At 35.1% G+C, this 21,847-nt stretch overlaps 1 protein-coding gene across 1 annotated transcript; it reads left to right on the forward strand.

Moving 5' to 3' along the window:
• Positions 1–9,764: 9,764 nt before the first annotated feature.
• On the forward strand, positions 9,765–19,029 carry LOC128369106 (putative ferric-chelate reductase 1). The gene is made up of 7 exons (XM_053330071.1): positions 9,765–9,843; positions 12,096–12,199; positions 12,960–13,169; positions 14,818–14,934; positions 16,370–16,511; positions 17,657–17,779; positions 18,396–19,029. Exons 2-7 carry the CDS (start codon positions 12,098–12,100, stop codon positions 18,440–18,442), a joined length of 741 nt encoding a protein of 246 aa, XP_053186046.1. The 5' UTR covers positions 9,765–9,843; positions 12,096–12,097; the 3' UTR covers positions 18,443–19,029.
• Positions 19,030–21,847: the final 2,818 nt, after the last annotated feature.

The raw sequence follows: 21,847 nt of genomic DNA on the forward strand, positions 1-21,847 counted from the left end.
TTTTTCTTTAGCTTACTGATTGCACTTCTTATCAGTCTGAAGTCGGGTGGAGCTGAAGGGACTGATTGTTAAAACGGCAAAGTTTTCCTGAAGTTGTGCAAGAAAGAAAGAGAGAAAGGTCAAGAAAGAAAGAGAGAAATGTCACGATCAATCACAGCCCACCTTCTCAAATGATCCAGAGGAGACGTCTGTCTGGGTTTATCATTGGTGTGTTTGAGCTAATCTGTAACGAACATTATGTCACTATTAGTCCGTTTAGAAGCTGCAATCATGTTTTCTCAAAACTCTTCTCTTCTCCTGAGCTTATGATTGAGCTCTTATTTTAAAGCACTTTATATTTGAATCATTCATTTGCACTCTATGTCCTTTTAATGATTTTAAAGCTAATCATTATTTTATGTTGCAATCTTATATTTAATGCTCTATTCTAGCATTTTATTTCTCTCTTTCTATTTTTCTGTAGGCCTACTGTTTTTATTATTAGTGTGTGTGTTAATTGTATGTTTTAATGTTTCTCAAATTACATGTTTTTCTGTTTTATGTAAAGCACATTAAGTTGCCTTGCCCTGCCTTTCTCATTAAATACTTGATTCTGAACACTGAAAACATGCACAATTACTTTTAACGGAAGAGGTTGAGTTCTGTTTAACAAAGGTGTAGAAAAGGCAATCTTATGTTAAGTTTGTCTTTTCTTATCTTGATAATGTCCTTGACTGAAAGAAGGTATTTCTTTACACATTAATACTAAATATAATACACTGGACTTCACTGAAACTACAAGCATTTATATTACTCTCACTTTCAGAGGCAGCAGTCGCTCTGAAACACACCAAATACAAATAATCAGTGTTGAAAGAAGAACTTATAAGTTATAATACAGCAATGTAAAAAATACTTCATTAAAGGTAAAAGTACTGCAGTATTACAGTTAAAGTACTACAGTATTATGGAGGTGGAGCTAGTTTATACTACTTTATATACAGTTAGCTAGTTTATACTACTTTATATACAGTTAGCTAGTTTACTCTACTTTATATACAGTTAGCTAGTTTATACTACTTTATACAGTTAGCTAGTTTACGCTACTTCATATACAGTTAGCTAGTTTACACTACTTTATATACAGTTAGCTAGTTTACACTACTTTATATACAGTTAGCTAGTTTACAATACTTTATACAGTTAGCTAGTTTAGTCCAGTGGTTCCCAACCTAGGGTTCGGGCCCCTCCAAAGGGTCACAGGATAAATGTGAGGGATCATGAGATAGTTGACGAGAGAGGAAAGAAGAAAGTAAGGATAATATTTGAGTATATACATTTAAAGAGGATATCTGACAGAAATAATGTCAGTGGGACGTGATGCGTCCACGAAGTTCACTGACCTTTTAAATACTCAAGTCTATATTTTTACAGCTGTAATAATAAAGTTACATCAGCTCAGATCAATTTCAGTTCATCTGATTAAGTAACATGAAACGAAGTTGAAAAGTCATGAATAGAAGGAAGTAAACGGCTGCTGAAATACTTTCCGTTGCATATTTCACATGTTGAAATGTCACATGTGTTGAACTTCACAGAATGAGGAAGACTCACATGACTGAGTGACAAAAACAATGATGAATAGAGTATTGACTGTCTTATGTGTGTTGACATTTTGACACTAGTTTTGTCTTTTTATTCGCCTCATTTACTGCTTACATACTCACACATGTGTCATTTTACAATTTCCGGCATTTTCAACCTCATATTATAGTCATACCCCTGAAAAATGTTTTGTTTGGCTTTTGTATCTATTTGACTGTTTGTGTTGATAATCTCACCATGGGAGAGCCACCTGACAAGCCTGTATGAGCTTTATTAGCTCCTTCTGCACATTTCTCTTTTTTTAGTGATGTTTTACTTTTTTAATCTCAAAAACTTCTGCATGTATTACTTTTTTGTATTATGTGCTTCGATTCTTTATTTGCAATAAATAAACATAATAAAAAAGAAGCATGCCGTCCTACAATTATAATGCTACATAAATTCATGTTAAATTGTGTAATTCTTTGCAGATGACTGCGATGATTTTCTTATCAATAAATTTTGAATTATTAAAGACGCCCTGAGGAGTTCTTAAACAAAAAAATCAATTACATTCAGTATTTCTCAGCAATACCCATTCTGTGCATCCTTTGAGGTCTAACAAACAGACACCCTCTCTACATTTAAGAGTAGGCTTAAAACGTTCCTTTTTGATAAAGCTTACGTATAGTTAGCTTATTAGTTAGCTTATGCTGCTATAGGCTTAGACTGCCGGGGGACTCCCATGATGCACTGAGCTCCTCTCTCCTTCTCCCTCTCTCTCTCTATCCATCCATCTGTATCCATTAACATTCATGTTCTATTAATGCATTCAATAACCTAAACTTCTTCCCCGGAGTTGTCTGTGCCTTCTGGTCTCACAGATAATCTGGGCCTGTAGACGTCCAGATGACAGATTCCAGTCCCGGACCTTCTAGCTTCATTGTTGATTTTCATTGTGCTTCTCTCTCTTCTATCCTTCCTTTCTCTCCTCTCAACCCCAACCGGTCGATGCAGATGGCCGCCCACTCTGAGTCTGGTTCTGCCTGAGGTCTCCAGGGTCTCTTTAAAGTTAAAACCTGAAGAGTTCGGTTTAGAACCTGCTCTATGTGTAAAGTGCCTTGAGATAACGCTGTTGTGATTTGGCGCTATACAAATAAAGATTGATTGATTGATTGATTGATTGAACAAACCTGTTCAAAATGTCTTAACATCGTACTTTTTATTTACATCAATGTTTGCTAACGTATATATGGTCTTCTTCTTCTCTGTGTTTACTGGTACATCACAACTATTGACTGAAGGAACCGCTCATAAAAACATTGCTCTATGCTGCCACTAGTGGTCAAAAACTCCACAGAGCACCTTTAAAACAGCTACAATCAATATTTTTTATATTAGCAATGTATAAAATGATCAGGTTTGATGTGTTGGTTGTGACTCGTAGTGATGAACCTCCAGAGCGTTATCAGAGACTCTGCAGCTCCCCTCGGCTTTATGGAGCTTTACAGTGACTTTCAGCTCATTATTTAGCCGTCCGACTGCAACTTCAATGATTTGTTTCACTCTCAGCACTGTCAAAACGTCATTTTTGTAAAAACTCACTGTACACGACCTGTTCAGCACCAAACAGCAGACGTAGTTAGCAACTAGCATTCAGCAGCTAAAGAGCCAGATAGTTTGATGGGATGGTAGAGAGCAAAAACACAGAGTGAATATTGGACAGAAATGTGACTGCAAATTAAAGATAATGTTGCTCCCTAACTGCTGGAAGTGTAAATTTAAAAAAGGTGTGTTCAACATATGAATTTACAAGGAAAGTGATTATACATAATAAGAAAAGCTCACTCAATAATTCAAACTTATTGTGTTGCATGCTGATCAGCTTTATATGAGCTTGTTATGAAGTAATGACATGTTTACTTATTTAGTTTTATTGCTGATTAAAGTCCATGAATGCCCTTTCAGCCCTGTTGTATTCATGATAACAGTGCAAATACTCTTTGCTTCACGCTCATTAATTGTGAATAAGCTCATTATTGAGTCATGAGTCTTATATGATCTATCATTAAAGGTTCATGTAAAGGAAGTCTTTTATTTAACAACATTCAATAGCTCAGTGTACAACATCACACCCATTAATTTCAGTAGGGTTAGTGCTATTTTAATCTTAATATCGTATTTACTCTTTCTTTCTTTCTTTCTTTCTTTCTTTCTTTCTTTCTTTCTTTCTTTCTTTCTTTCTTTCTTTCTTTCTTTCTTTCTTTTTTTTAATCGCTTCTCTCCTTTAACAAACTCTACATGGATCATTTAAGGTGTGTATTTTGGCCAAACACTCCAGACCTGCAGAACAAACAGAAGAGACGAACAACATGACGAAATCAAACCTGAACAACCTGGCCGTCTGTTTGACGAAGGATCGCTGAAGCTAAATCTCTTTTAAACAACTTTTACAACTATTTAAATTCTCCCAAACATGATCCTGGTGTGACGTAGTTACTTTTCTCTGGAGTAAGTGCTCCATAAATATGACGACATTATGGAAACATGACAGAATAAAGACCTATAGTATAGTACACCTTTCAGCCTTTGAGCTGGATTAACAGAAGGTGAACATTAAAGAAATATATTAAACTGAGGTCTATCACATCTATTACAACCCAAGTAGAGTGCCTATTCTCTCATATTGCTATAAACAATTAATCTAAATTATTTCATCATTAAAATTGGTTGATGCCACAGTTCCCTCCAGCTCCACCCGACTTCAGACTGATAAGAAGTGCAATCAGTAGGCTAAAGAAAGACTCATTTATTAGCTTGTGTCTGCTCATTACTTACATTAATGAGCTACTAGCTTTGTTTTTTATTGTTTTATAGTTGAAAGCAGTCGTAACTGTGTGCATGCAGAACAAGCTCCATATATATGTACATTTAAAATACTTCCTCTACAAATGTTCTTCATTATGGTGATCTATTGTACATGAACACATCATCTCAATGTCTACATATGCTGGATACTGTGATTTGAGCTTCATAAGAAACTGAAACTAATGAGCCGTCACTCATTATTCTTCTTCTCTGTTAACTGTTTTTATCTCTAAGGCACTTTTAGGTAGATTGCCCTTTTATTTAACTGTCTTTATGTCTCAATACCATGACGCATGTGGATTGAGGTCAGAGGCTACTTATCTTTATGACGGTGCCTCAAGCTCAGACTGAGATTGGCAAAAAGGCCTTTATGTTTTCTGCAGAACCAGTTTAAACTCCAGGACTCAGTCTCATTAACTAGGGATGCACCCATCCAACGTTTTCAGTATTGATAGGTGATAGCGATACCTGGGCTTTGCATATCGGCCGTTACCCAATACCAGTCTGATGGTTGAATTAATAAACTGTAAACCTCACTGTGTGGAAAAGACTGAATGAACACATATGAATGATAGAAATGTACTGAATTGTTATTAATCATTAAAATCATAAATAATTGTGCACTGGCAGCAACTTGAAACAGATTTAAAATAAACAGGAAATAAACTTCTTTTATTTTTACATGACATTAGCACAAGTCATGCATCAGAATTGAAGTGAATAAATCAGTCTCATTATTTGATACACGATCTAGCTATTTAGTCAATATCGGGGCGATATCCGATATTAATATCAAATCGGTGCATCAGAATCAATTACAGAGTTTAGACGCATTGTCAAGCCAGTGGTTGTTGAGTCTATACAAACTTCCAGATGTTTTTGATCGATAATGGTATTTTCCAAGCACTTTAATTGACTTGCACTTTAAAAATGTCTATTTTATTAATTCATTCTATTATGATTTTGTGTTTTATGTTTTTTTTTAAACTTTCTCAACAACATGACAGGTGCATGTACATTTTCCCCTTTTAACAGCTCCACATAGTCTTTACACATATGTAAAATAACTGTAAAGTATATCAACTTATAATAAAGTACAATCGAAAAATGTATATATAATAAGATGAGATGGTAATAGATGAATAATTAGGAAATGATAACAGTAATATTAGAAATAAAAAATATATATAAATTTAAAAAAAGAAAAGAAAAAAATGGAGGGAAAAGAAATAAAAAAATAATAAGTAGATAATTTAGTAATGATATAATTGGGAATTGAAAAAAATAATAATAAAAAAGATTTAAAAAAAAAAATAATAATAATAATGTGTTTTATGTTTTGAAACTGTATATTCTGCTGCTGCTAATCTCGGCCAAAGAGGTTTTAATCTAAATGAGACTAACCTGGTTAAATAAAGGTTTCATAATAAGTAAGTAAGTAAGTAAATAAGTAAGTAAATAATAAAAAAATAATAATAATAATAAAATAATAAATAAATAAATAGATAAGTAAGTAAGTAAATAAATGAACAAATAAATAAATAATGATTTGTGCTCAATAAGGAGGAGCCACCAGAAGTCAAACTGCTGACGGAAAGTCACCTTTATAATACATCAATACACACATGAAGGAAACATTGACTTAGCACCAGACGTCACTTATCTGCTGCTGAAGGGGCCGGCAGAGCAAACAAAGGTGTGAAATGTGCTGAAACACTTCTCATACATAGTAAAACATGAATATCTTGTATTGTTAAACTCTATATCTTCTATCAAAGTGTATGTGAAGTGAAATCAGATCTCAATATCAAGTGAATATAGTAACATTTTCTATTTTCTATGTGTTTCCAAATGGAAGTTTCCTCATCTCTAATAAATAAATGTTGTGTTTTGTAATGAATCATGTGACACAGAGGTCGATAGCTTCCAGTAGCAGCAGCATACAGCATATCTAAATAATCCATGAACTGTATAATGGTTTTTACTTGTTTTGATTCAGGACAATCTGTTCTCTAATCAAACTCCAAAGTAATTATAATGCTGTGCTGTGTTTATTACATCCATGGAGAGATTAGTGTGAAAATATTAAAAGGTTTGTTCTCATGTTAAATTCACACATTTTGTCATTTTGGAGTTCAGAAAAAGCTTTAAATGAAACTGAGAGGTAAAATCAGACTGTAATTAGGTTTGTGATGGTATAATTAAAAAAAAGACATTAAAGTGCTGAGTGCGTGTTGATAGTTTTTCTTCCTGTTGAGCAGGTTTTTTTGTTTGTTTTGTTTTAGTGGTCACAAGAAGAGAAATTTGATCAGTCCTGGCAGAGTTTAGAGTCCCAAAAATAGTTTCAGAGCTTTGGAAAAAAACTTCCTTGTCAGTTTGATAAGTCACATTTTAACATGCTTAAAATGAGCACGTGATACCTCTATACATTGCTTATTGCTACTGTCTTTTATTTAATCTTATTTTACTTTGTCTTATTTATTTTATATATTTTTACATTCTCATTATCTCCCACTGTATTCCATTGTCCTCTACTCTCATCCTGTCAATGCCAGTCTTCTTACCTCTCTCTATGTTGTATGTCATGTTTTTTATTGGAATGCTTTTGCTTGCCTTGTCTGTCAAAGCACTTTGTGAAGTTTGTTTTTGAAAGGTGCTATATAAATAAAGTGTACTATTATTATTATTATTACACAAGTTATTAACCGTTACATACAGTACTGTTCGTATTCTGCACCCTCACAGTTTGTTCTGGGTCAGTTTTGTCCCGGTCTAAAAATCCCCTAATATAAAGTGTCTATAGCAAATTTTGAACCACAGATCTGTTTAGAAAGCACGAATAGTCGATAAATGTGTGATTAAACCTTGATTAATGTTTCAGAGAGCAGAGAGATTGATTTTTTACATTTTACACCAAAAACAGCTTCTATCACACAATTTCACATCCTATTTTTTACCTAAGATATGAAAATATAACATAGCAATAATGATTTAAATACATTACAAGAACTTTATGGAGCTGTGTGGGTTACTGTATAACCATTTGAGCCATCAGTCTTCACTGCTACATCATAAAAACAAATCCTTATAACTACTATCTTATTAAAACTATTAACTATTCATTTAACTAAAAGACATGTCAATAGATACGGGTCAAATTTGACCCAGAACAGCTGTAGCACCTATACAAAAGGATAACATTTTAAAATATGTTCATTTTTGTGCATTTTGGGCCACTTTAGAAAAAGTCATCAAATTTCAGGGTAAAAGAATATTTGCAGGGTTTTTACAGCTGTCAAATGTCAGAATGGGTCAAATTTGACTCTTTACAGTATGTAAGGGTTAAGAACAAACTGTTACATGTGTATTTACAAAGGGTAGATAAAGCTAACTCTAAAACTTGGTCAAATACAACCCTTTATCTTGAGTGACTTCCTTGATAACACTGACCCAGAAGTATTGTTCTGGCTATAGGCTAAAATTTGACCCAGGGATTTTTTTTTTTTTAGTGTGGACTCTGTGTGTAATTATCATCGTATCATCACATCTTCAGGAAACAAAGCAAAACCTCTTTACTGTTAACGTTCAGTGGAAAAAATGACTAAAAACTAGTCTGACAGGAACGTTTAGATGAAGATGTGCCAAAATATTTAATTAAAGCATGTTGACCAATAGTCTCACTGTGAATCATGTCAGTGAGTCATCAGCTGTTTGTTTCTTTTGTGACATCATCACATTCCGGAATGGAATTAAGTTAAAGTCAGTATCGTAATGAGTCACTAGAGGTCAATTTGGAATAAAGTGGAGTCCTTTGATCAGCTCGTTAATGAATCAAGACATTTTAATCTATTCTACACTAATTAGATCTGATTATATCACACTTTACTCTCTCCTAATCATAGAAACATACATCATATTTTATTTTCAATGTTTTTATTTACTTTGTTTCACTTTCGGTGTTTAGCTTGTTCTCATTTGATGCAGCCGAAAAATGTGAAAAATGTGGAAGAGAGTGTTTTAATTATGACACACGACATATACAAGAAAAAGTCAAATAAAACACTAACTCTATATTAATTACATTACATTTAATATGTATTATGTATTAAAATAGACTAATTAGCAGTGATTCTACTTAAAAATGTGTTTTATTATCAGACTTTACTATACCATTATTTTAAAATATACCTGCAGCCTCTGGATTTGGTTTATATTTCATTTCACTTTATTATCATAAGTAACAAAACACAACATTACACAAACACAATCACATAACAAAACATATATTACATCATGTGACATTATGAAAAAGTGCATCTCTTTAACATTCAGTGTTTAATCCACACAGAGACATCGAGGCTTGAATAGACAATAGAGAAAGTAGTTCCTGTTCAGGCTCGACTAAAATGACAGAGGAACTGTTTTGTTCCTCAGTTTAGGATTTCTCTGTGTGCATGTGTATAACGGCTATTATAATCATTTAATCATAAATAATAGGGATATTGTTTAGACTCAGAATAAAACTGAACTTTATTATACACCACAAAGCAATGGACGTTAACATATCACACGCACATATAATTAAACAGTGGTGGAAAGTAACTATTTACTCAAGTACTTAATACAATTTAAATACTTTAACTATTACTAAATGTATTTTTGCTGCTAATGCTTCTAATAATAAATCCATACTTTAACCTTTTGAATGCAGTATTTTTTCTAGTATTTTTTAAGATTACTGTTTTCTTTTTCTTTCTGTTACAATTAAGGGATTTTTTTTAATGTTTTATCTTTGTTAATGTCTTTTCAAAGTAAATATGTTTAATGTATCTTTCACACTTAAAAACTTAAAACTGTAGTAATGATATGAGTTTGCAATAGAAAATCTGGTTTTGTGATGATTTTCAAAATATAAGAGCACGTTTTACTTTTGGTTTTATATTAAAGCAGACTCTTACTTCATTTATCATACTTATGTAATTGTTAATAATCTGTTAAAGTATCACATGACTATAGACTCGCAGTCTGCAACACAAAGAATAAGGGAATAAATTCTCGAGAGAGGAGCTCTGAGGGGTCGATACGTCCTCCTCAGAATACCAGAAACTTCTTTCCTTTCAGCAAATGACCAGAAGATGTTCTCATGACACAAACAGAAAAGGAAGTACACACCTTCCAGGCGGTAAGGCAGGTAAATTCTTGCAAAGCCGCACCCTCTCCGGGATGCTGCCAAAGACCTCCTCCCCTCCTCCACCCCTTCTCCTCCTCCTCCCTTCATCACTGTCATCAGGAGCAGCGACCTTCACATTTGCTGACTTATATTGTTGTGCAGGGATCGTTCTCTCTCAGAGGAGCAGAAACAGCCACGCAAGAAACTTTACTTAAGATCAACATTTGACTCTCACAGCTCAGGTAAGTCTCTCAAACAAAAAAGATCAAATAATAATTTGATTTTTATATTTCTACTTGTTATGAATAATTACTTGAATTTGTCTTTTATTTTCATTATTTTATTTGGTTTAACTGGTTAATGAGTGATAACTGGATGATTTAAAAGACAGAAATCTACATTGCTTTGTGAAAGTGATAAATTTGTTATATTTACTTTTTGTAAAACATGATTAAACAGAAAAATGGTTCAACAACTTTCAAAAACTGAAATATTGTGGTGTAAAGATTATTAAGACTAATTTGTCTGCAAAGAAGGGCAAAATGAACCATTTAATCAGTATTGTGGTACAGGCCAGCCAAAGTGGTCTAATCTTTAGTAGGAGGCAGACACAGAGGACTGATCAGTTGTCCAATGGTTTTATTATAAAATGTGCCACTATGTTTCACATTTAACAAAAAGTTGTACAAATTAAGAACAAAAGTTTAATATTTTTATTCATTTTTTAACTTTTTAAACTTTTTCATTTTTTACTTTTTAAGTAAAGGGTGAATACATAATGTGGTTCACATGAATGAGAAGCAAAACAAACAGAACAGGACAAATAAAATTAAAAAAGCAAAAAAACAAACAAAAAAAAAGTCAGCTCAGATCTAGCCATGTAAATAATTGGGGTTACAGTAAAAAATAAATAAAATGTACGGTATGAGACTTTATAGAATTGGTCAGTACAAAAAACAACAGTTAACTCATAAGCATAACAAATAAAATAAAAATTAATTGACGTACTTCAAAGCGTCTAAAGCTCATTTTAACTGCTAGAGCTCCCTTACCATTATCCACGAATCCTCAGACCTCTCCAGTCAAGGATTGTCACTCGACCAAAAAGTCCTCTGCTGGATGTCTGCCGGACATCAGGCATCCCCCAAATAACTGGGTTGAGAAGCACCTTGAGCTCATTGGAGGGGTTGGAGACTGCTGCAGCACCTTCCTAACCCTGCTTCCCCCTCTGCCGACGCTCGACACACCGATGCAGGAGTCGGTCCCAGCCCTTCTCTTGCTGCTGGCCTGGTTGCTTCACCCTGGCACCAGAGTCGGACTATTGTTGGATCACACTTTGAAGACTTGACAGTTCAGCCATACTTTCTTGCTCCTGGGCTTTGACCACCTGCAGCCAGCCAGCTGGTCACTGACATCTTGGGATGCCTCTGGAAGACACTCCTTAGCTTGAGCTTTCTTTCGTCTGGTTGACATGTTCTTTGCTGCCCCCTACTGGCCTGGATCCCACCGCTGCCACCAAATGTGGTACATACCGACCGAAGTGGTCTAATCTTTGGTAGAAGGCAGACACAGGGTTGGATCAGTTGTCCAACGGTATTTTATTATTATTATAAAATGTGTCACTATGTTTCACATGTAACCAAAAAGTTATACAAAACAAAAAACAATTATCTTAACTCATAAGCATAACTGAAATAAAAATTAAAGTAGCGTGTGCACAGCTATACTCTACCAGAGCAATCTCTACCCACTGAGCAGTCTCACAGCTCTTTCTTATATAGAGCCCTCCATTAGCCTGCCCTTGAATGAAAGTGGACTATACCACTCCTCAGGTAAGTCCTGAACCCCTCCTGAAACAGCTAAGTAACAACGAGATTAGCATTTAACCAACATTCACATGACATCACTTTTATACAGCCTGCCTCCATTACATCTGCAATCAAACTTAATCAAATTACAAACGGTCTTAATAATTAATACAACAATTCACTGACCACCCCTCCACATGGTTCTTCCCTAGTGACATCACTAATGATGTCACCAATCTATAAATTCAGGAGATGTAGGCCATCTCATTACTTTGTTTCCTGAGCACATGGTAAGTATGGAGAGTAACAAAGAAAGAGGATACTAAACTTATGTCCTCAAACTAAACCAATGGACTCTAACTAACCTTAATACAAGTGTGTTTTATTTTAACCAAAAGTCTGCTGAGATGTAACTTATAACCAAATATACTGCAAAACACAAACAAACCCGGGATAGTAAGTATCTGCAAAGTATGATTACTGACTAACTTATGGTCCAAACAACAAGTATAATTTAAGTTATGGTACAAATGTAGTCCATGGGGACAAATGGTGTGTTCTCACCCACTTTGTCACAAGTATTTACTGATCTTCCTCCAGTATTTTGTTGTTTTATATACATTTTCTTGTGAACTACAATGGTCTAAAAGTATGATTGTGTTTTTTTTTAATCTGCCTTTTCTTAGAAATGGAACGAGTATTGATCCTGTTGGTTGCTGCCTTCATGGCTTACATGGCACCGGGTATCCAGGGAACAGCACATTTGTCCTTCGCCAATAATACAACACAGGTTATCCTTTATTCTCTTTCATCCAGTGTGTCAATGTAAATACTATAAAAAAATCCTCCTGACCTTTGTACTTTAAACAGAAAGCTGTAGAATGAGTGTTTGACAACCTCACCACCACCTGTTCTAACAGATCTAACACTGTCAATTTTAACTTGAGTCTTTTTTTTTCCTATTTACATTTCAAAGGTTAAACAAATTTCAGAGTGCAAATTTTAAAGTGACTAGTTATGATATTAAAAGCTGTTATTCTTGATGGTTTATAGTTATCGCCTTAACGAAGCTGTTTTTCATATATTAGGAGTTTTACGGTAAAACTTTGATAATAAAAAAACCTTGAACTTCACTAAATGTTCTAGTTCAACTCAGCAAAGTTAACCAGAAACTCATCCAGATAACAGATACTGGTTCATCTTTCTCATTTTACGCTGAGTCAGCATTTACGTCAGCATACGCATCAAAACAAACAACACACAGTATCAAGTAGAAATAGTGGCTTTATATTTTAATCCCTCACTACTGCAGTAGCCAAAATAAAAAGGTGCTGAAACAGACTTCCTACATTTAAAGGCATCACACCTAAAGCCTTCAAATAAACATTTTTATTCTTAAAACCTTGGATTTAGTGGTTTAATTGTAGTTTATAATGGAAAAGTAATTCACACCAAGGTTTTTGTAGTGACCTCTGATCTCTGGAAGTAGATTTAAGAGTTCAGAAAACACACTGACTCATATGCATTTCCATTTTTGATCTTTTATCCAGGTGTCGAACTTCACTCGGCAAACTTGTGGAGTCACCGAACTGTGTGTTGAGACTCCAGATGACTGTGATCCTGCTGGAAACACAACCTGCCTGTTTGCAGCTATCAACGCCAGCACACCAATGGCTCCCAATGGCACCGATCTGACCGTCAAACTCAGCGGAGAGTCCATGGGATACATCGCACTGGGACTCACCGTGAACTCATCAGTGGTAAGAGACACACTCCTCCAAAAGGGCTTTGAAAACCAGACATACTGCTTTCCCCAAATGAAGCAGTCCAGCCTCATAAATGCAAAATTATTATTTTGACTTTCCCAGCTGAAAAATTCCCAGCAGGAAGTTGTTCCTTTATCAGCTGATAAATGCAAATACCTTATGACGTAGGTCTCCTGATAGGCTTCCATATGTTTACAGGTAATGATAAACTCCTGTTAAAACATCACCTATTGTTAGTCCGTGTCCGAGGCGCCAAGCAAAATAAACCTGACTCTTGTTATTTATTAATTTACTGGCACATTATGACTTAGGATTGTGGCTCAGAGTTGATAAGGTTTATGATTCACTAGGAGGGAAATGTATCACTTAAATTGAAAGTGTCTAAAAATGTTTTTTGTTTTTATGGATGGAGGGTGTGTAGCTGTACAGGTTGTAAAGTCTCCTGAGGCTTGTTTGCTCATATTGGCCTATCCAAACAAGCTTGACTAGACAAAACGTTGGCGTTCCCAGGAAAGAACATGGAGTTGAAATACCTGTCTTTGTGTGCACTTAAAAAAAAACCCACTGGCTTATTACTTTTTTAATATCTTGAGTCACACAATCCTACTTTTCTCATTGTGTAACCTGCTATGTGGATATCATGCATGAAGACATTGGGTCATCACATTTTCAGCGACAGTAAACATGACATTTTAAAAAATTAAGGTGACTATAACAAACACAAATCAAACCTCTTAACCCTTACATACTGTTCCTTTATTTTTTTTACATCTGAGGGCATCCCCATACTGTATTAGACTGACATTTGATGTCTTCTCCTAATGAGGTCCAGAATATAACAAAAAGCAAAGATTTCAACTTGTAGAGTGTTAGATGCATATTTATCCAAAATTTCCAATCAATAATAACCACAACATAATTTTGTGTAGTTTTCTCATAAAAACCCCTCTCTGCCCTCTGAAAGCTTCATTAATGATTGATCATGGTTATCTGTGACTGAGGTATTTCTGAATGATTTGTGGTTCAGAAGGTTGTCATAGAAACCAATTAAGAGGAAATAGTTGAGAGTTGGATTGATACTAGCAGCAGCAGATGACAAACCATATATCCTCAACCATATATTCCTCCATTAAAACAAACTCTTGTGATGACTTTGGACATCAAGTTATAGTTTCTTGTAAACTTTTTGCCATGCATTGTGCTCAGGTTATTTTACTTTTTGGATATGACCACAATGACTAACATTTTACCACCAACTGATTCACTTGTAGGACATTATACATTTCAATCTGCTTAGCAACAAAGCTTTTTACTTATAAATGTATCAGACAATCCTGTAAGTTTATTACAGGGTTTGGTTTTCAATATAATGTAAAGCCAAGGAAATGAAGCTCTGACTAACAGTGGAAAGAATGGCAGAATATCTGAGACTTGTGTTGTATTAAGCGTATTGTGAAACCTTTATGATGCAAACAAGGAAGTAGAGGCAGGAAAAAAAACACAATAGCACCAGAAATGTAACGTGTGATAAACTCATCACCAGTATACAAAGACACTTTGTCCTGCTGGAATTTGCCGTTGTCTTCACCTTCAGGGAAGCCACCTCATTCTTTCATAACTCCTTCTCTCCTTCTCTCCACAGGGCAACACCATGCTTTTCATCTGTGCTCAAAACAGCTCAAGCAATGGGACGTTCTTCTTCCGCACAATGCAGAGAAACAACGTCAACACTACCGATGCACCTACTCCATTAGAGAAGGTGAGGCCTTCACTTCACTGTCATATAAACTATTTATTTCAATCTTCACACATAAAAAAAAGTGTTTAGAGGCTCAACAGAAACTTTTTAGTGTGTCCGTATTGAATGGATACTGATATCAATCAACTGGCAGCTCCTTTAACTTTGAGATACAAATTAAAGCCCAACATTAAAGTATTTAGTTACGGTGTTTGGCTGTCGAACCTCTTTTGGGGGTATGGACTCGATTCTACAAGCAGATATTCCCTCATCTGGTATTTTAATGGGTAGCACTGTAATTTAGACATGTAAAATCTTCCATAGAAGCTCATTTTAGTAGATACCTACCCAGATAGCAAACAGCTGGCTTGGATCCAGCCTCCACACCCAACATTGCATGCACTTTCATGCAGCCCACATGCACATACCACATGAAATGATGCCACTTGGGCGGTAAAGCTCTTGTTTCCCAAAAGCAAAGTCACAAGTCAGCCAAATATCAACAAAGAAAAACCAGACTAACCAGAAGTGGCTGACGTTTTGATGAATACAAAAACCTGAGAGAACTGAATTTACATTTCATTTGGGATATTTGAGCCATATTTAATTTAATATACAATTCATCACATCCATTTCTTCTGGGCTAAAAGAGGAAGGCAATTAGTGCCGCATCATTGCCTGAAATGGGTAGTAACCGCTGTGAAGGTTGTAACATAATTAATCATTTTCAAACCTTCAGTGATCCCATATAACCTGTTAGGATGGATTTGCATTAGTTACTCACTGTATGTTGGTCCTTTTCTTTGTCTTTGGAGATTATCAAATGTTTCTAGGGTAATGTTGTAATGTAAATTGAAGTGAAACACCTGTTTAAGTGCTGATGATAAGAAGCTCACACTTCACAGCTGGCTGCTCAACAGGAACATTCACAGGATGTCCAGGAAGATGTTTGCACAAGTTAACCTGTGACTATAACATGATAACCTATAATAAATACATAAATCTTTTTCCATTTCAATAATCAAACAAACACTAATCTTTTCAAAAGGTTTATGACTTGTATCAGAAGGGAACACACAAATTGATAGCCAGTGGTGGAGTTTCAGATCCTTTGCTGATGTAAAAGTAGAAATACTATCATTAAAAATAAGTAAAACTTGCAACACTTAAGTAAAAGTACATACATGTTATCAGCAAAATGTACTTAAATTATACCACAAAAATAACATTTCTTTAAAAATATATCTATTTTAAGTACTGTGTTTTCACACCATGCTGAGATGTGCAGGCCTGGATGGTAAATTAACTTCACAAAGACACAACAGTGATTAACAGTCATTTAAATTCTATTTTTCTCACTTAATTTCATTGCTATATATTACTGTATTCTACTAGATTTATTCATAACTTATTCTTCATCGCTGTATCTAAACTTAAATGTCACTTTCTTCTCCAGACAGTGACAGAAATCCGAGGCTCAGTGACAGACAACATGATCCGCTGTGAGTTCAACATCCCGGACATTAACGCCACCACCTCCAGGTCCAGCCACGCTACCACCTTCACCATCCTGCTCGGGAAAGGAAGCTTTGATGGAAGTAAGTGGACACTGACAGACACACATATACTGTATTGTTCATATCATGTGAGTTTATATAAGCATACAACCTACATGCTTATATTTAGTGTGGGTGTGTGGGGGGCATTGATCTAACCTGTTTTCATCACTTGGAGTCTTTGATAGTTTTTACTCATTGTGTAAAGTGTCTTGAAAGGCGCTCTTAAATATCACGAGCTGCCCCCTGAGCATGCACTGTTATTACTAGGACTGACTCAAAACCTTTAAGGTATCAATCGAAATAAATGGATACTAGCTAGTTTTGAAATTATACCTGCAATCGATCCTTTTTGCCCCCTGAGCTAGAAAATATGACTATTTGTATTGACTTGCTCACAGCCAATCTAAGTGTTCTGTTTAATACAGCATGTAATTGGCCCATTTTTTTAAAGACTTTAAAATGAATTTGTGTAAATCTAATCTAGATGTAGAGAAGTGGTATTTTATGCAATGTAATGCTTCTACTCGCATGATAGGTATTGAATAAAGTAGTTAATGATACCCAGCCCTAGCTATTACATAAAGTATACTTATAAAGTGCAAACAAAAGTAGTGTATCATGCATTTACTGAGGACAAATTAACAATTCATTGAAAATTTTAACTTAATGTTATTTCCACATCAATAAAAACATATTTGACACCAGATTACTAATATACAGGCAAGGAAATACATCTTATCTTGTAGGAAAAGACTTTTTTATTTAGGTCAAATTTCAGGCAGCAAACAAACTTGCGAAGAGGCAAGAGCAATTTGACTGTTATGCAGCGTTGACTTTATTCAAAGTTGAGTCAAATTTTATTTACATAGCCCAATATCACATTGCAATTAACTTTCTCAATGCCTTGAAACTGTCTCATTTTTTATAACATAGTGCTGATTGAATAAAGAAGTCTATGAAAAGAGTCTACTGGGCTGGATTAGATCAATAAAAAACAAACATCACTTTTTATATATCAACCTACTTCCCTCTCGGGCTGATTGGTTTCCACCTTTTCAATCGTTACATGATTGTGTTTAAAAGTGAAAAGACAAATTAAGAAAATCTCATGTAACTGATACTTGAAAGCATCTCACCTTCACTGTCTATAACTTTTCCCTGTTTTCTTTCTCGTCGTTCTTCAGACACTCTCGGTGTCTTCAACGTGTCTCTGGACAGCGGCCCTCTGAACCTCCGCGACCCAACCAGCAACGTTGTTAACGCCACAACAGCACCCACTGGCAGGGCACCTACATTGGCAGCCAATGGTAACATCCACAATCACGCTGAACAACACGCATATGCTATAATGTTCACACTTCAGTCCGTATCCTAATCACTTGATACTCATCCACATCTGGATGGTTTCACTCAGACCTCTTGAACAGTTTTTATTCAAACTACTTTCTACCAGTACCTCCTAATAGTACTAGTACCTCTACCTCAGTATAGTACTAGTACCTCTACCTCAGTATAGTACCTCTACCTCTACCTCAGTATAGTACCTCTACCTCAGTATAGTACCTCTACCTCAGTATAGTACCTCTACCTCTACCTCAGTATAGTACCTCTACCTCAGTATAGTACCTCTACCTCAGTATAGTACCTCTACCTCAGTATAGTACTAGTACCTCTACCTCTACCTCAGTATAGTACCTCTACCTCTACCTCAGTATAGTACTAGTACCTCTACCTCTACCTCAGTATAGTACCAGTACCTCTACCTCTACCTCTACCTCAGTATAGTACAAGTACCTGTACTAGTACCTCTACCTCAGTATAGGACTAGTACCTCTAACAGGAACACAGTTTATGCTTAAGTTACAGATCCCTTTAAAATATTTGAATTTGAATTTTTTTCTGACTTGTCTCTTTCCCATCCAGCTGTGCTCCTCCTGCTGAGTGTCCTCTCATTGTCCATCATGCTCTGAGCCTGAAACAGAGTCCAGGTGGGGGAGGAAAGGAAATTGGAAGGATCCAATGAAGACAATTAATAAGCTGGATTTATGAACGGAGAACCAACAAACTGCATATAGTACATATATATTTTTTATTGAACTTGTTAAGAATTTATATTAAAACATTTTGCACTGTACCCTTTTGCACCTGAGATGTACTCTGAGCTGAGAAAAAGAAAAGATGACGTTCAGATTTGCATTTGCACTTCTTGGGTTTTTAGTGACTAACTGTAGGAAGATAATGGATAATACATTTACACAAAAGAAGAGAGATACTGTAACTTTAGTTTTGCTTGTGTGTAACAAACAACATTAAGCCGCCCAACTGGCAACGCAAGCTAAATGTAAAATTACAGGCTTAACAAGTTTGAGCTGTTTTCCACTACATTTTGGCAGTAAACTTCAACGGTTAACAGAGAAAATAAACAAACATAATTTCAGAGAAACCCAAACCGAGCCCGGATTGTAGAATTGTGTTTGTTTGTCATGTTTTAATATTTACATGTTAATGTTAATGTGCTGTGAATGTAAGATATGTGTGGAGGATACAGGTGAAAATGTCATGTAATCTAAAATAATATAATAAAGTTGAAACTATGATTCTAAGTTTATAGCATTGTGTCATGGATTCAAAACAAAACAGCTTTTTCCACATATTGAATTACACCTCATGGCATGGCTCACACATGGTGCACATAACAGATTAAAGTAATTGGGTTACACACTCAGTAATGTGCCCAATTCACCAAGAAACCTGCAATCTAACATGACGAAGACTTTGTGATTTATCGAAACGGAAGATCTCTGATGTAATGGGATCAAGAGTTTGAGTAAAATGATGCAGAGTCTCCTTGAGCTACTGGTGTTACTCCAACTGTTTGGTACCTTTTGTTCGTGAGTACAATGGAGGGAAATCTAGTCGTTATCTGGATGAAACTGCAGCTCTTTTGTTGCTTGCCTGTGAATGTTTGTTCAGCAGCTTGTCGGACCAGCTCAGGTGCAGAACAAGAAGGGCCTGATTCACTGAAAGGTTAGCGTGTATAAGTGTGCAAACTTCACATGAACCGCAAAAAAATGTGCAGGTTGATCTACGAACACTTTATCTACTAGCACTGAGGCTTGCATCTTTCAAATGTTCAAGATAATACACGCTGTCCATTTAAGTACAAGGGTGTGAAACTCATTGTAGTTAAAAGGTCACATACAGTACAACCCAATCTGATGTCAGGTGGGCTGGAAAAGTAAAACTATTCAATAACCTATAAATATATATAATCTGTAATATAACTTTACTATTATAAACCATCTACTGTGAAAATTTGTATTTTTTTGCCAACATTTTGCACAATGTTCAATATATGAATGGTTTAAATATGACCATAATATGTACACTGCAAAAACTAAAATCTAAGATTAAATGTTAAATCAAGGCAAAATATGCTTGTTCTTTGTCTACCAAGATATTTCTTTTTACCAGGCTGTTTCACTTGCTTTAATTATCTTAATAAGGTATTATAACTTAAGTTCTAGCTTAAAATGAGAATTACCATAACTCTCTAAGTGTTATATTAACTCTGACAACTGCCTTGTCAACTCAACTAAACTTTATTTAAATAGCACTTTAAAACAACCACAGCTGAAACAAAGTGCTGTACATAAATAGATGAAACAACACTGGAACGTAAAACAATTAACAGGAAATAAATACTAAAATAATTGTTTTGTTTTTAAAACAAATTAAAAACAATAAAACAATAACTAAAAAACAAACAAACCATAAAATACTAAAACAGGAGGAGAGTCTCATGCTGGGTTGAAAGCCAAGGAATAAAAATGGGTTTTAAGACGAGTTTAAAAAAAAAAAAACCTTGTCAAAGTCAGAATCTCTTATTTCAAGCATCTTATCATTTTAATCTCTTAACATATTAATAGTAATTAATAGGTGAGAATAAAACTACTTTTAAGACATTGTGGGGTTTTTGAGACTAGATATATTTACTTGTTTTTAAAAGGTCTAACCAAGTCAAATGTTCCTGTTCTGTTGGCAGATAATTGAGCTTATTTTGAGTAATATATTCCTCATTTCATTACTTTATTTTCTTGTTTTCTTAAGCCGAGTCTTTGCAGTGTATGTACTGTATTCTTGTATCACTGTGTAAATGTATTCTGGTCAGGATGGAAAACAATCCCTCTGAAGCAGCAGCAGAAGAACTGGAATAACTGCAATACTGTAATTGGGCTTATGGTAACTGTCTATAAATAAAAGGTTTCAGGTATTAACTGGCACAGATTACTGCGGTTACTATGGTGAGGAAGAGACAGTCACAATGACAGAGTACATAGAAAACTATTTTGAAGTTGAATTGACTTTGGCTGGTAATATGTTTTTGCTATATCTCAATATATTTGTTAACCTCTTCCACTAGAATCTCTTATTCCATTGGACCAAATTTCATTTTGTATTTGCGGGTTTTCTGCTCGTCCAAACTCTCCATTAAGACACACAAAACCCTCATTTAAATACTGCTGCCTGCACCCTGTTGTCATTTGTGCAGCTATTCTGAGATCACACAGTCTGTTGCACTGCAGACATAATTTAGTCCCTTTATTTTGGGATCTTAGTAAAACAGGCCCCAAGTGTTCAAGTTGGTAAATTAGACAAGAATAGCAGGATGCAATCAGGCTCAGTGTGACCATCTGCTCTATCTGTGAACATCATTTATTTACGGGGCAGATATGTATGCTGACTTTAACTAGGGCTGCTCACTTATGGAAAAACACACGATTATTTGGGTCAAAATTTAAATCATGATTATTAAAACAATTTTTTTTTTAACTTTAGAAATTGGACATTTCTTGTCCATTTAGCTTAATTAATTTATCTCCAAGCAGCAGCCTTTTATCAACGGAAAATTACAAAAAATCGTTTCCCCCCAATTCTATTAGTTCTGAGATCGTTTGGCCACAAAATCATAATCATGATCAAATTGATTAATTGAGCAGCCATAACTTTAACACAGCTGGAATATGTTTGACCACCTTTACATCCGTGCCATGGTTCAAAGTTAGTCTGTTAACTATGAAGAAAGTTCACAGCAGACAATTTAGGTCTTAATTTTGTTTTTTTCCCTGCTCTGCTCAAGCTTTCAGGCACACAATTTTATTTTTTATTTTTTTAAAGCAATGTCAGAGAGAAACAAAATCTGAGAATTGGGATCATTTTGGGGTTATCATAACTGAAAAACCAATGCCCAAGACCATAAAAAAACAAACCCCAAAGAGCCCAATTCCTGTAATCTGGCTCACAATGGAAACTCAAGGAGAACTTCCCAGGATTCACTACTGCAGCATTTGGGGAAAAAAAAACAAACCAACGCA

This window comes from Scomber japonicus, chromosome 12, assembly GCF_027409825.1.
Source record: "Scomber japonicus isolate fScoJap1 chromosome 12, fScoJap1.pri, whole genome shotgun sequence".
Taxonomy (NCBI): domain Eukaryota; kingdom Metazoa; phylum Chordata; class Actinopteri; order Scombriformes; family Scombridae; genus Scomber; species Scomber japonicus.